The sequence below is a fragment of the Empidonax traillii genome, unplaced genomic scaffold (assembly GCF_003031625.1).
Source record: "Empidonax traillii isolate 1590-97213 ecotype Southwest subspecies unplaced genomic scaffold, ASM303162v1 scaffold724:size316974, whole genome shotgun sequence".
In the NCBI taxonomy this organism is placed as follows: Eukaryota; Metazoa; Chordata; class Aves; order Passeriformes; family Tyrannidae; genus Empidonax; species Empidonax traillii.
This window is the reverse complement of record NW_020955917.1, coordinates 82,740-99,474: the sequence shown is the minus strand read 5'-3', so window position 1 is coordinate 99,474 and position 16,735 is coordinate 82,740. Positions and strand designations below refer to the sequence as shown.

The 16,735-nt window shown below is 35.1% G+C and overlaps 1 protein-coding gene across 5 annotated transcripts in view; it reads left to right on the top strand.

Annotated features, from left to right (window-relative positions):
- Positions 1–12,696, top strand: part of TBC1D32 (TBC1 domain family member 32) — an 82,650-nt gene extending 69,954 nt beyond the window's left edge. For 3 of the 5 annotated variants that reach the window (XM_027900416.1, XM_027900413.1, XM_027900412.1), the window contains exons 29-34: positions 4,746–4,815; positions 5,610–5,725; positions 6,657–6,811; positions 8,213–8,353; positions 10,143–10,331; positions 12,529–12,696. In XM_027900416.1, the coding sequence (XP_027756217.1) occupies positions 4,746–4,815; positions 5,610–5,725; positions 6,657–6,811; positions 8,213–8,353; positions 10,143–10,331; positions 12,529–12,648 (791 nt within the window). In that variant the 3' untranslated portion in view covers positions 12,649–12,696. Of the gene's footprint in view, positions 1–2,798; positions 3,047–4,745; positions 4,816–5,609; positions 5,726–6,656; positions 6,812–8,212; positions 8,354–10,142; positions 10,332–12,528 lie in introns of those variants that run through there. The other 2 variants (XM_027900414.1, XM_027900417.1) reach the window with 2 other exon arrangements.
- Positions 12,697–16,735: the final 4,039 nt, after the last annotated feature.

The window sequence follows — 16,735 nt, the reverse complement described above, 5'->3', positions numbered from 1 at the left end:
TTTTGCAGACGACCTTGCAGTCGAGTCCTCTGTTTCCGTTGGACTTGGTCTGTGAAGCAACTCTGCCATGTACTGCCAAAGGGACAGAACCTCGGGGATTTCAGGCCTTGGCCATAACACTCAAATGTCACGGTATGTTCCTTCTTCTAGATGAGGCTTAGTTCTCCAACTGAACAAAATCTCATATGAATTTCTGCCATTTTCTGAGCTCTTAATCTTTGAAGGATTGGGTGTGTCGGGTAACGAGCTGAGAAATTTTAAAAATGCCAGTGGGAAGGTATCACTATAGAGCTATTCAGAAGGAGTAGCAAATGAGAAATACAGGTTTTCAACCCCAAATTGGTCTTAAAGGGAAGGAAAAAGAAGGGCATTCTTACATTCTTCCTGCGTCATTTGATAATCCACTTCTTTAAAGACTGTTCTCCACTTTAAAGATGCTGTAAGCAGAAAGCATTTTTCCCATTAGCAGTTTAGGTAGTGGACTGAAAGTGTGAATCATTCTTAATGAGGCTGTTGCCAAAAATAGCTTGAGTACTTGTGATGACCAATACATAAAGAAGCTCTAATATGAATATTTCGATTTTGTACTCTTTCGACAAGTGTACTGATGACATAACATATATGTTCAATAGTCAGGGTGGAATTGCACATGAGATTACCTATCTCTGAGAAGCCAGCAACATTCTTCAGCAAGTACTCTTGGGTCTTGTTTATATTGTCTCCATTTGCAGTTCAAATCCAACATAGTAATACTTTTCTTTGAAATAAGTTTTTTTTATGGACAATTATATATTCTAACAAGGAATATGAGATGCAGACTGTCAGAAGTACTCTAGATGAGTAGCCTGCTGGAGGAGGTTACACCATTAAAAAATTATAGCAAATGACAGAGCAGAACATAGAGAAACTCATGACTTTTCTCTGCTCCAAGTGCAAATAATGTTTTAAAATAGAAAACTTTCGTAAAAACATAAGAATGAGAGAGGATACATACTGACAGAAAATAAAGATTTATATTGACTGCTTGGACACCTGTCCATGGGCAGTGTTCAGGTACCTGTTGAAGAATAAGAAAAAACCTGCTCTTTTTTAACAAAAAAAAATGAAATTTATGGGTTCCACAATTTCAGTTTACATAGACTATGCCAAGGACTAGAGTTCTGATAGCAAACATACCTACATACTTGTAAGATTTTTGAAGCATTCACAGGAATTATGCAGGTGGCCCTGGCTATCATGGGATTTTCATAATCCAGAATGCTTGCAGGATTGTTACTTGCATAGTTCCTTTGAATCAAAAGTCTTTTCCATGTATACAAAGGAAACTAATCTTTCTGAATATCACTGAAGTTAAAATTTAGCGTGCATTAACATTTTCCAAAAATACTTGTGTTGACATAAAAACATTTGGCCAGGGCATCAGGGAGTGAAAAAGCTAAATCAATAATGTGAAAGTTTTAGTAATCTTCTCCACTTAACACAAAAGGAAGCCAGTGGTTTCTTTGGGTAACAGCAGTTTAAACAGGGAAATAAATACTATCTTAATACCATGCAAGTTCTCTGAAATATGCTGTAAAGCTGTTTCAGCTTGGCATCCTGTCATTTCAGTATGAATGCAATGTAGCCCTTTTTCTGATTTAAGCACATAAAAGCTTCATTGTGGTAAGAGGGAAAATAAATAAGAAAGCAATCTTTCATACAAGTTGTAAAGTTGATTGAAGTCTGGTCTGATCAGAAAGAATACTGCAGGACTGTGCATGCCAGTTAACTTACTCTGAAGTGTTTATGGCTATAGATTGAGTTCAATAATTATACATAGTTGCCTTTGGAAATCATGCTTTATGGTGGTCTAGTTTTGTGCTCCTGAATGCTACAAAACATTTTGAAAAGTACTTCCCCTTGAGGTGCTTTCTATTATAACAGTTTTTTTTTAAATTGTAAATCAGCTCCCAGAGAATTCTGGTATCCTTCAAGTCGCTAGTTTAATTTTGGCTCAGTTTCTAGTTTACAATGTTTTACATTTTTAAAGAAAGAAATGTAAAATATCTGTTCAACATAGATTTTTTTTTGTTTTATTAGATAAACAAAAAGGTAGCTGCCAAAGCATGTTTTTCATTCCATTTAATAATAGCCAGAGTGCTGTATCATGTTGTTATTAATTCACAGTTCAGAGAGGTGTTCTGGCCTTTGAGGAAAAACAGCTATCTTATTTAGAAAACTGATATGTCCATGCCTTTTGTTACAAAACCTATTGTGTTTCAAGGCAGCTATCTCACGTGCATTAAAATATATCTGTCAAACAAGTTTTGTAGAAAATTAACTGAGTATATTGATTCAGAGGTATGGGCGTCATTACAGTAGTACAGTCACAACATATTCCTCCAAGCTTACTAGTCAACTTTTTAATCATGGATTGCAATATACAGTATTTAAATATTCCACTTGGTTTTAATAACATTTTTTTAAGTTTAATGGAGCATTTAAAGTTTCTAGGTCCACTTTTTAATCAGTGGAAGTTGTTCTTTGTGTATTCTAAATGAGTTTATAGTGTTCTAAAGCTTAGTCTTCCCACTCTTTTAAGAGGTAAACAAAATAGAAAAGAAAATTTTTTACTCAGGACAAAGAACCATAGTTTGCACCTTCCCATTGTGAGTTATGGATTAGCAGAGTACAGAGCTATGATTATGTCTAATACAGTGGTGTCTGAAAACAAGAGGTTTTGCCTTGATAAGATATTGCATGATAGAAAATTATTATTCAATCCAAACTATGGTAATTTTATCTTCTTTCTCAATACCGGGGAAAATATCAAAAGGAAAATGACAGGAGGAAAACCCTTTTCAGCAACTAAGAAATTATTACAACAGACGAAAAGGCAGTGAGAATCAGTGAACTCAGCTGTGTTCTTTTAATGTTAATGGGAAATAAGCATTCAGTACTGTTACAAAATGGAAAGTGGGCTCAAACTGTGGGTTGAGCTGTTCCTCATTTCACCCTTGCTGGACTGGAATCCCAGCTCCTGCATTGCCACCTGCAAGAGGATCCATCTCAGAATGGCGTCAGGGCTGCGTTGTGCATCTGTCCTGCCGTTAAATATGGTGGTGTTAGGACTGAATTAGGCATTGGCCATGGCCAACTCATTCAAATTCCCCCTATTTTCTAGGATGTAAGTATGCCTCTTGCCTTCACAGTTGCACACAGGAACTCGAAAACTAATTGACTTAGTATGGTAATTGCAGACTGAGTAAACAGGTAACTTGGAACAGGAGCCGTAAACAGTTAAGAACTGTTTAAGTTACCTCTGTGGGTTTTTAACTGAAAGGCCCTGTAATTTTATAAGTATTCTTCCAAATATTGCATTGCTGGGATGCTATGCTATGCAGTATTTGAACTTCTGTTCCTTGGTAAAAAAAACCCTCTCTGATGTGGGTTTATATTTCAGTCCCATCAGATTATTGAATAAATTCATTTTACTTGAAGATCAGTTGATTTTTCTTAAGTAAAATGTATTTGTCAAAAGTACAAAGTAGTATCTCATTACCCTAACACTTTAAATTAGTATCCTCTGTGAAAGCTGTAAAACAGAATGAGGGTTTTTTTCTTGCAATACTTCCTCAGATGAATTTTACTGCTTCATTGTTGAGTGTGATTTGTAATTTTGTTGTATTATTTTCTTCATAAAAATTTCAACATAACTCATCTGAGCAGAGTGCCTTTTTGGGGGGAGGTTTGGTGGAGCTTTCCTCCCTGAACCTATTTCATTTTTAATCCCTTATTCCTTGTTTGCTTACCAGCAACATAGAGTTTACCCAAATGAGTAGCAAGAGAATCCTTCAATTTGATTTCTCTATCTGTCTGAGGATATAGAAAAAATACATATAAAGTTACTGTGTGATCTGCTTAATCAGGTTTTTGCATTTATCATTTACATTAATATATTTTAACTTCTGCTGTCATATCTATTACATTTTTAACAAATGTTTGCAGTTATTAGGGTTTTTTATTTGTTTCATTTGTTGCTGTTTTTAACTAACACTTTCAAAGAGTTATATTAAAGGTTTAAGCCCTCAGTTTTGTAGCTCGTAATATTATTAGACTGTACTGTTTGTATGTGGTATAGTTATATTAGATAATACATGTTCATGATAGAAAAAATGCCCATTTTTAATTGAATTTAGGTTTCAAAAAGCAAATACTACAACAGAAGTTTCTTTAATTTTACTAACTTCGGTTTTTAGTGTAAAAAATATAGAAAATGGAGTATATGTTATTGTGTGAAAAAAAATGTGTAGAAATACCGGATTTTTAAAATCAATCAGTTATAAAGTTTTCTGTGATTCATGTCAAAATAGAATTTGCTTTAAGAAAGTTGGAATTACAGCTAAGAGACTTTAGGGCCACTGGAATGGAAGGAAGTAGATGAGAATATGTAGCCTTGCCTGGTTTCTAGTTCTACTAAGAAATGGGACTGGAAAAGGTGCTGCTCGCTTGTATCATGCTGTTAAGCTAATGATAAGCATACTAATGAGGATTTCCTTATAAGGAAGGTGGTTTTCATTAAAAAAAAAAAAAATATGAAGAGTGTAGTTTCTTGATATATCCTTTCCAAACTTTGCTAAACTAATTTCAAGTAAGAAACAGTTCTGGATAATTGGTATGCATATATAAAAGAAGCTTTACATTTGTATTCAGTTAAAATAATATTTCCCATAATACTTTATTTAATTTATTTCCTTTTGTTTTAGCCATGGAAATAGATGTGAAGAAAGAAGGCCTTTCATCTGTGCAGCAGCTTGGTCTTGAAATGACAGTCAGGTACATGGTATTAAAGTATTTCCCTAGGGTATTTCTAGGATTTGTTTGATTTTCATGGAATGACTTTAATAATGCTTAATCCATCAGCTTTATACTATCTAAATCCAAGATAAACTTCAAGAAAATGAATTCTAACTGTAAATTAAAAAAAATATTAGTACATAATTAAATAATCTTTACAGATTATATATGGTATTATCCTTTATTTTTGTAAAGACTAATTGTAACTTGCTAGTTAAATTTACCATAAAATTACATTATCCTGAATTATGTGTCTTTTTTTTCCCCTTGCATTACTTGTTTAAATGGTTCTGTTTAGCTAAGCTTAGTTATATGCCATTTAAATATTTTATTTGCCTGGTAATTTGCAGAGCTGTGATGAAGGAAAAGCTAAGATGTCTGTACTTTCCCAGGCTGCTATCTTCAGCGTTAATATTTGAATTCAGATTATAATACTTACATGTACAATATACTTATATCGAATTCTAAATATTGTATGTAAAGAAACCGAGTCCTGTCTGTTAGAGTGCTTGCTCCTCCTCATGACAGTCTCTAAAACTGAACTAAAAGGAGTTTAGGTGAGGAATTTTAACACTGAGTAGCAGATGTTTGGTGTGTATCCTTCCTAGATGGTCCATAATAGGTTTTCTTTAATCATTTATGTGTATATCTACAACATAGTGATTAACAGTGCTATGACAGATTTACTGTTACAGGCTTATTAAAATGAGTTCTTGTTTTTAGGAATTAAAAAAAGTATTTAAACAGTTTTGGTTTTGAACTTTTTGTGCTAGATATGGAAAATATTTAAACTTGCTAAAAGAAGATGCTGAAAATGGACTGTGTTTCGTGTTAGTGAATTGTGAGAAATTCCTGAAACAACAGCAAAGAACTGTGGTATCTTCACTTTGTATCCTTTGTTGATGGTATAAAATATATTGCCTAAAAATGCCAATGGGATTTGAAATCTTGCTTTGGGCTTTTGCTAGTGGTATAGATGTGTAATATTTACAGAAGACAACTCTTAAAAAGCAGCACTTTTACTTTGAAAGTCTGATAGGTTAAAATGCACACCCAATGCACCCAAGACAATGTTCACCCTTTTGTTCCCATACTTTTTTAGAAGTGCAAGTCTCATTCATTTTTGTCATTAACTGTTTTGGAGTGGGATCACATCTTTGTATGTTGTAAAGAGTCTGCAGCAATACAGCTTTGAACATTAATGAGTATTTGTGATACTTCCACAATACCAACACTGTTAATGGTTTTGCCTGTGTAATGATAAGTGCACGTAACCTGATCAACAGGAATGTTTTGACTTCTGACTCTTTTAGATATAATGTGAAACTTTTTTTTTTTAAAACAAAACAGATACAGTTTTCCAACAAGCTTTGCTGTATTCTTCATGTATTAGACTTCTGTATCGCTGTTAAATACACTTCAGATATATTAGTCATAATAAGCCTAATCTCCTTTTTAAAGCTTTTCTTTTACTTTGTTTTTTTCTCTATAGTTTTACAACTTGTGTTTCCCTCCTTCAGTGTTCTCTTTTCTTGTACTTCATAAGCATACTTGTTTTGGTGCAGAGTTTTTGCATTCGCTTGGTTTTTGTTTACTTTTGTTGGGTTTAGCTTGACAACTTAAAGATTGAAAAAAAATTAGTGTAAGGAGAAAACAATTCCGCCTCAAGATGCTGCCTTCTGTGCAGCTCTATTCCCCTTGGCCCAGCCCTAAAAGACCAGCTCCTGCCTCTGGGAGCATGGCCTGGGTATAAGGGCTGTGGGTCTTGCAGGGCAGTGAGGAGGAGGTCTCTGCCTGAGTTCCTTAACCTTCTCATTCAGGCTGCTTGCAGGAGCGCTACGCTGGCTATGACTGGTTTGCATCTTCCATCTTCCTCATAATGTCAGGGGACAGGGAGAGGACACTGACGTTCCTTCAGCAATTTTCACGTCTCCTTGTTTCGGCATTTCTCTGGCTACCAAGACTGCATTTATCTGTAAGAATTTAAAATCTGTGTCTTTCTGAAAGGCAGCTTTGAAAGTTTGTAAAGGACACTTGATTGATTTCCTTAGTTTGAGAGTGGTTTTTTTCTTTTTTTATGCATTAAATTTTCATTAAAGCCCCCTAACTAAACATGTGACCCTGAAAAATTATTTCAGAAAAGTATGGTTTTTACAGTTGCTCAAATTGTTGCTTAAAAGGAGTGAAATAGCAAGTGGACTGATAGTAAAGGCAATGTTGTTGAATCTTAAAGCTGTCAGTAAAGCAAAGTGTTAGTGGCATTAAATTCTGTGTGAAGGCTGCAATACTGCTGAATGACGTTTTTAAATTATTATAGTGTGCAAGTCCATCCATCTGATTTTTTTTTAGTAAAACTATCAGTTTTGAAATGTACTTAATGCATTAGAATGTATTTAGTAAATTTTAAACGTCTTTACTGCAAAAATACTATATGAGAATTTTAAATTACTGGTATTTTGGATCAAGTTTTTAGAATAGAAAACATCATTTCTGTCTTTCATTAGGGTGTTTCCATCTGTTTAAAATAAAGGCCTTTGTACACTGTCATGTTGCCTTGAATGTTTTGAACATTTAAATTTTTAAACTCTAAACCAACTGTAGTCTCTACTAGAGAACTCTGGGGTATAAGGCACATGGAGTAGATCCCATACCTCTCCTGCATATAGCATAATGCATGCATTAATATCAAAGGATCTATCTTGTCACCAGAAGGGATGACCATTGACAGCACTGAGTCTGGCCCTGAGGTTGTTCCAGCATAATGAAATTCGTGCTGAAATTTGCTGCGTTGTGAATATAATTGGGCTGAAAACCATTGGTGCCAAGGATTCATTATCTAGAATGGGCATTGATACCCAGAGCCTTCCATAGGGATAAAACCTCTGCTGCTTTTGCTGCATAAAATAGAATTCTACTCATGCTCTCCACACATACTACAAAGAAATGTGCTTACAGAAAACAACTTCAAATACCACAGAAGTTCCATTCAACCAGTAAATGGGAGGAAAAAAAAAAATCCAACAGAAATTGGTCTCTTTCTTTCTGTTCCTTTGATTAAAATATAACAGTGGTTTCTCCAACCCTTCGACAGTTAAAGCCTATATATAATAAAGAACTAGACTCTAATTAAAAGGAATAATCATGATACGTTATCAACACTTTTCTTTAGTTTTACTACACATTTTTATTGATGGTAGTATGACGTTTTTTGTTTATTCTGTTTCCTGTCTCTAAAATAATCAGAATGACTTATGTGTAAAAGTGTATATTTTTATATATTGTTCTCAGCAAAGTATTATAAAAAACAAATTTTTGTAGACTATGATCCTATTCCTCAATTTTTTTAACCAGATTTAACCTCAATGTTGTTAACCAGATTCACCTGCCTGTTACAACAGTGGAATATGGCATCCATCCAATCTATTTTTGCAGTGCTCACCACATTGAAATGTTGCTGAAAGCTGAGTTGCCACTTGTCTGCTCAGCCTTCCACATGTCTGGCTTCACTCCATCCCAGGTAACTAATCAAAGTGTATTAAAGTATCATCAACCTTTTGACTTAAATGCACAAAATCAAGAACTCTGAGGAACTACTGTGTTTTTTCTGTGCAGCGCTCGTGTAGTGGTTATGAAACTGGGGGTAAGAGATGGTATGGACACGTAGTGACTTAGAGCATCTGGAAATAGAAAGCAACTGATTGTAGAAAATGACAGTACTGAAGCTGATGACCTTCTATTACATCTTCAGGCAGAAAACTTGATAAAAATAATATATACTAAACTCTCAGATTTAGCATTAAAACTAAACCAAGTGTCCAGAATAATTCTCTAAATGTACTATAGGAGGGAAATGAGTAATTTGGAGAGTTATATAATAGGAAGCAGTTCGGGTGTACTAGAGCAAAATTAATTTTATATGAGCTACCATATCAATTACAATCAGGTAACACAATATTCTTTTATAGTAAAGAGATTTTGCCAAAGAAGAATAGTTATCTATAATAATAGCTTTCATTTTGTGTACTTAGAAAAATTCTTTGGTGTGAAGCATTACTTATAAAGACTGCAATCATGATGAAGCACAAAGAGCTTCATGCAGTAATGAGTTAGATGGCCAATGCAAAAGACATCGCACCACAGAAAGAAAACTTATTGCTGTGCTGAGGCAAGGAAAGAATTTTTCATCTTATGCCTTCAAAATTCCTTTTTGCTGCAAGATTTGCAGCTGAAGAGACTTCTTAATGGGGGCAGATGCCAGTATGGCTCAGACATTGCTTAAAATAGTCAGCTTGGGGTTGGTCTTTGAGAAGATTGGCAGATTAGGAAATTTATCTCAGCCTATGAATGAGGTGCTTATAATAAGGTTCCTTCTTTTGGGGTGTGAAAACACATGGAGAAAGTCACTCCTTCTACACCTATTCTTGTGCAAATTACACTGTATGCTTTTATTAATTGTGTGCCCTCAGTAATAGACTAGTTACTGTTCTAAACTGCTGGCAAGGATTTTTTCATTTATTTATCACATTACTGAAATACCACTGGTGGGTGCCACTGTATCTTTTGTGTGATTTTGCAGTTCTACTGGAGCATTAAAAAGAAACAAACTCTAAGCTGTGGAAACAGTTCTGATGCATTTAAGTGGTTGTGTGCATCAATAAATACCTCAAAACAGATTTACTGCCAGAGCACGGCTGTTGTCATCTAATTAGAATCCTGGTACTTCTCCTGCTGCATATTTTTAAACACTTTAAGGACTGATTAGCAGAAGATTTGTGGGCTAGAACTAAATGAAATGTCCAGTATACATCTTAATACATTGTAATTTAGAACAGAAAAAAGAGTCACTAACTGTGTGCCATACCCACTTCATTAAATGAAAATGTGTCTTAGGGAAGGGCCTAATATTAGGCAAAGAACTAATTTAAAGGCAAAGAACTAATTTAAAGGAAGAACCACATTGAACACACCTTCATCACTGTCATTACCCTTTAGGCCGCTTTTAAAACAAAGTCTTGAAAAAAATGACCTTTGCTTTCCTTGGACTTTGAGTTTTATGTTTCAAGCTCAGGAATTGCTGGAATATACTCAAATAAGTGATCTGCCTGGTTACAGGGTGGTTAAGTTTACAGGCCTGGTTAAGTTTAGCTGAACTCACTAGAAGTCTGTTCAGAGGCTCTGCTTTAGAGTTGATGATTCTTGGCTTCTTTTGTACAGCATCCCTTTAATTGTTATGGACAGAGATAAAGAGATAAAGCTGATCAGTTATGACCATCTACAATGATTTAATTATATATATTTTCTTCTAGATTTGTCTGCAGTGGATAACTCAGTGTTTCTGGAATTACATGGACTGGAGTGAGATCTGTCACTACATTGCTATCTGTATTTTACTTGGCCCTGATTATCAAATATATATGTGTATTTCTGTGTTCAGACATCTTCAGCAAGACATTCTGAAGCACACTGAAGCCCAAGATCTTCAGATTTTTCTTAAAGTAAAGGTTTCTTTTTTAATATTTCAATTGCTGAGGAGAAACAAGACTCTCAATACTGAAAACATATACATTACTTAATCCGGAACCCTTACTGAGTTTCACTTAGTTATTTTCAGTGAGTGGAATAATACTTCAATTTGATTTATTCCCTGGCAGGAAACTGTGGTATAGTATTTTCTAGAGAATAGCTTTTCTCTGTTTTGTCCTAATCAGTTCCCTTCATAAGCAAAGTAAATAGCCACATAAGTCACGTATGTGACTATTAAAATAGGTGCTCTCCAGAAAAGGTGGTCTTCTATTGAAGCTTGAAGAGATGTGGCAGCAAGCTCAGCGAGCTGTCATATTGATGAGATGGCAGTTACTGTACAACCAGCCACACGATTTCAAAGTCTTTCGATATTACAAATTATGTTTTTACTCTGCTTCACAGGACATTTTTGCCTTTTTCTCTGATATTTTTTCTTCTCTCAAAATTCTTCTGAGAACTAGATATCTGCATCTTAGTCTATCCTAAGAATAGTAGTTTTCTGACTGGTTTGCGTCCAACTTACATATTCTTAAATGTGAATAATACGTCAGCTCAATATATCAGTTTCTTTGAAAATGTTTGGTATACAGTCTAATGAATGTATTGTTTAGTTTTCCGTAGTTATGGACAATGTGACTTAAATGCTTGATGGCATTATTGCATAGTATATATAAATTATAGAAGAGAGAATTTGTATGTTGCCACTTACAGTATAAACAAGCCAAAGATTTGGCATGATACTGTTAAATTAATGAGAAAAAATGTATATTAGTGCAGTAGAGGAATATCTGCAATTCATGGAGAGACCACTGCAGTAAAAAACAAAAAAACAAAACAAACAAACAAACAAAACCCCCCAAAAAACAAACAAACAAACAAAAAACCCAACCATATAATAGTTTGGGTTGGAAAGGACCCTAAAGACCATCCAGTTTCAACCCCCTGCCATGGGCAGGAACACCTTCAGCTAGACCTGGTTACTCAAAGCCCCATCCAATCTGACCTTCAGCTTTCCATGTGTGGGGCATCCACAGCTGCTCTGAGCAACCTGTGCCAGTGCCTCACCATCCTCACAGTAAAGTTCTTCCTAATATCTAATCTAGACCTACTCTGAGTTTGAAGCCATTCCCCCCGTCCTGTCACTACATGCTATTCAATTTCAGCTATATATATTATATATATTTTTTATATTCCACTGTAGTCAACCTTCTCACAGTGCATGAAGAACAACTTGAAAGTTAAAATTGTACCTTCAGTTTTGCTTGTGTGTGGAGAAACACAAAGACCATTTTCAGTTCCTGTTCAGATGCCAAAGTGCAGCCTTCCAAGCCTGAATATGTGTTTTCAGAATTCCACTTAGCAGAGGTGCATAGTCAATACACCAGAGGTGCAACATGGGTCCACAGGGACTGTCTGTCTGCAGAGAATTTTTTGCAGCGTGTGGTACCAACAGTGGTAATACAGATTAGTAGATGAGGGACGCACAACAGCAACAAATTCACCCATTTTACCTAACTGTTCTTCAGGATCCTGCTTTCTATGGTGCATCCACCTTCTCCCTCTAATATAGTAGTCATGACAAGGAACATGGTCTGTTTGTTTCTTTCTTCTCAGGGCACCTTCTTTTACTCTGTGTTTTGGAATTGCTAGGAATTACTCATTTGTCATGATGCAGAAATACTTTGTCTGGTTTTATTTAAGCACTTCATAAAGGTCTTCCTTTATAATTGACTTTAAAAATATGCATCTATTATTGATCTGGTTTTCTTGGCAATCTAGCTGGATATAAAAGCCACACTTATCATGCCCTGTGTTGGTGTAGAAATCTTTTTTCAAAATAATATTTTAGCACCTGGCTTTCCCTTCTTAGAGCTTACTTTGTTTTTCTTAAAAATCTTTAATGTCATGTTCTCCAAAAATGAGATACAAAATGTGCACATGAAATAAAACTATCTGATATCAAGTCTGTAATTAGAAAAAAAAACTGTCTGAAAGCAGATATTGCCAAATCTGTATTTCTAAATAAAATGTAATAAAATTGATTTTAAACACCCCGGCTATGACAAGCAGAACAAAATGGGCTATCTTTAGAAGCTTGGGATTCATTAAATTTGAGTTGAGCATCTTTTTTTCCTAGCTAATAAATGTTTTCTCTGTTTATTTGTTCAGGAAGAAGCACTCCATGGATTTCGAGTGAGTGATTATTTAGATTACATGGAAAACTTGGAGGCAATCTACAGACCTATGCTGCTGAAAGACATGAGGACCATAAGAGTGCAGAATACATAGAAGAAGCAAACAAGCACGTTATTTTCCAGTTTTGGTTACATCCTTTAAAAGGATCAGTCTCACCTAAAATCAGCCAGGCTGTTTAAATGTACATACTGTAAAATTAATAGCAAGAGTTTTCAAAATATAGTTTTTCAAAATTAAATACCTTAAATTTGGTGACCAAATTTTCCCATACAGGCTATGTGCACAGCCTCATTTTCAGTTAGCAGAAGGCAGCTTCAGAACCCACCTGTAGGATGCTCAATCCTTATAAAGCCTTGAACCTCTTACCAGCTTATTGTATCATTGTCATCTCCTTGTAGCACAGTCCTAAAACCTCCATATTTTATTAGGATCTGACAAAGGAAATTTTTTTTTATATTTAGGAACAACTCCTATGTATTCCTGTACATGATAAATCAACAAATGAAAAAAAAAGTCCCTGTTCTGACTTTGTAGATAATGTTGAGAAAATGGGATGTTCAAATATATACAATGAAAAAACACTTTATATTCCTGTCCTTTTTAAAATAAAATAAAGAATTTTATGTTATAAAGCATAATTAGTTTTCCTGTGTGAATGAAATTATAATCTTTAAAAATTATTGTTGTTTTTCAGAGGTATGAATAGCAGGCCACTCAAGGGTTTCTCAATCACTTATGCAGAGAGTGTATATCACATGGAAAAAAAATCTCAAATTAGAACAGTTACTAAAATTTATTCTTAAATTTCATTTATTAGTGTTTTATAATGAAAAATGGAGAAAAACTGTGATCTATTTTACTTCATCCTTACCATCACTAGACAAGCATCTTCTCCTCTCTCCCTCTACCCACTCTATATCATTTATAGATGATTGATTGTTTTAATTTTGCAAGATTTTTTCCCCTCCTCTTTTTTGTATTTTGTTGGCCTCTTCTGTTGAGGGCTTTTCAACTGTACTTAAAGGTATTGCTTCTCAGTAGAAGCAATAATTCCCATTTATCTCTACCGTATATTTTTCATTCCCTGCTACAGGAAGCATTATAGTGAAGTGGACTTTGGTTTGTTTCTCATATACCACCTCACCTGTAGAACTTTCTGTTTCAAAGCTCTGTCTGTCTCATGAGTTACTTGCAGGTTCACTGTCTGAGCATTAGGAAGGTTGAAAGAGTTCAGACAGTGGGATTAGCTTGGCTTACAAGGACAATAGGTTAGGTATCAGGAAAAGGGTTTTCACCTGGAGCATGGTTGAGCACTGGAACATGTTTCCCAGGGAAGTGATCACAGCACTAAGCCGGCCTGAGTTAAGCATTTGGACAACACTCTCAGACACATGGTGTGACTCTTGGGGTGTCCTGTGCAGGGCCAGGAGTATAGGACTTGATGATCCCTATGGGTCCCTCACAGCTTAGCATATTCTGTAAGGTTTAGAAACTCTCTTGGAGCAAAACTTTTGGGAAAATTTCCGAACAGAGGCATCCACGCATGAAGTGAGATGCTTGCCTGCTTTTTTCTTCTGTAATACACTTCCTACAGAATGGACATTTGTTGCGTTCTGACCCGCAGCCTTCCCCTCAGAGTAACTGTACTGATCTTTCATAATATTCATTCATACAGATAGTTTTGACTGATGATCTCTGACTTCAGTCTCAGGGTTGAGTTTGTCTTTTTTCTTTCTTAACCTCGATCAGAACTTACAAGCACCTGGATTTACAAAGTCTTTGCATAAAACTGCCTAGTGATTCTTTAGTGTCATCAGTATCAAGTTCATAAACAGCTTTTTATAAACAAGATTATATTTGTCTTGGTCTTGAACAATATGCCTGTTCTTACCATGAGATACTCATCTTCCCTGAGTAATTTTGCAGCAATTATTCTGAAGTTTCTTGACATTTGTGCTTCCTCCTTCAACTCCCCAGAGTTTCTACAAGACAAATACTGAATATATATTTTTATTAGTAGATCTACGCATTCTAAGGATTTCAGTTTCATTTCAGCCAAAGTAATAGTTGCACCACTTTAAATTGAAGTGAAAGGCCCCAATTCTGCAGTTACCTTTAATGTCAGACCCTTAGTACCTTGATGCTTCCATTTGCTTCTTTATCAAAGAAACAAGATTTAGCTTCTCTAGCAAAAAGTTACTTATCAGCTGTATTTTTAGATGAAGTCATCTTTACACTGCGAAGCATAAGTAATCAGCATAATTGATCACATGTCTATTGTAGCTTATTTAGTAACAGCACTATAAATTCTTCAAATGCATCCTAGTTTTGTAGGTAACATTACCTGATGGTTTTACATCGTGAAAGACATTAAGTAATTCTTTATTTGGTTTAAAAAGTAGGGAAAATGCTATGATTTGTCAACACCTGCAGTAATATTTTCTTTACAGAATGTCTGGAATCCCAAAATATTTTTATTAGAATGCATGATAAATCTTTTCGAAGTCTAACAGAAGCCTCAAATGTTGAATTTAGACTTATTCAGTATTGTTACCACATTCCTGTGAGACAAACTAAACATTATTGTAAAGTTCTTGAAAAACAACTTAGCTAGATAAAAAGAATATCCATACAGGAATTGAGCATATACATGAATTCAAATTATAAAACACATTAGAACATGCAGAAACATTTCTGAAATTATATGTAACCTAAGAGTGAACACTGGCTAATGTTTTGCCACTAACTTATGTTTTACTGACTGTGTGTTTCATGAGTTTGGGAGCTTAGCTTTTTTCGCTGTCTAGCAAAGATATGTTTTAAATATTTTTGGACTTTTGAGAACTCTGTTATCTCACCTACATTAATAAAAGAGGCTGGCAAGGATGAAGAATGAATTATGACAAGAACTGATGGAACCAAGTATTTGCCTGACACAGAGGCCAAAGAATGTTATGACTCCCATAATACCTGTTCTTTTAACCTTAATAGCAGTCTCTTTTTTTTTTTTTTTAATGTCACATTTTTTTGAATGTATTTCAAAACAGCCAAATAACAAACATCTGGATGGTGACTAACATTAGAACACTAATATATATGTGTTTCCAGAAATGCCATGCCCTTTTAAAGAGACCATGGTTGATTAAACTACCAATTATGAAGTCATCAGTTCCTTTAGCAGCAGCAGAAGTTTGTCAAGAAAATTGGCTCTTGTGCTAAGCATATGAGTAACTCAGGGACTCTTGCCACCTAAATAGCTACCATTTTGTATTCCTTGTCTCCCAGCAAAGAAGAGGGAGGCATTACAGAGCTATATTAACAACTCTCATCAATATTGCATCAAATTAATCCAAAGAGGTACAGTACACAATAACAGGGAAGAGGAGTCAAATACATATAGAAAGCAAACAGCCTGACTTACCAAATGCTGGTACTGATAAAAGCATTTCCTGAATTGCCTCCAGCAATTCAATCAGCTGCAGTTTCCCCATCTGCAAAACTGCTACATTTTCATGCAGTCTGTGTAGGTGTTGGGATGATTAATTAGAGAACATCGTAAAGCATTTAGTGCAATGAAAATTCTGTGCAAATGCTAAATCTTAATACCTGCTAATAATATCCCATTGTGCCCCATGACAAAAACAGGACATCTACACGTGTTACAAGTAGACTGAAATAGTGATAGTAGTCAGGGAAACCAATCACATCTTCTTTGCATCAATGACAGCCTAAAAACAAATGACCATTTTAACAACAGATACCTGAAGACATGCTCATTGTGTTGTATTACCCGCAGTTTGAGGACTCCCTTTTGGATTTATATATAAATTTCTCCATTCATCTCCCTATTTTCTTTCATGGAACATTTTACTGACATTTAGACAGTTTCTAACTCTAATTGTATTTTCCCGGTTGTCTCTTTCAGATTCTTTTTCCCTGCTTTCCATCCTGACTGTATACTACCTCAGGCTTTTTTCTCTCCTAGTTTCAGCTGTCTCATTGTTCCCAATCCCTAGAGACAGTCCAAGCACTAATAGATAAGAAGTGTTCCCTTGTTTGTCCCTAAAACGTGCAATTAAAAATGAGGTAAAATAAACATAATCATGCAACACCCCTCTACCCCCCCAACAAGACACTAAATAAATCTCCAGGTGGGAAAAACTGAGAAGCCAGTTATAGG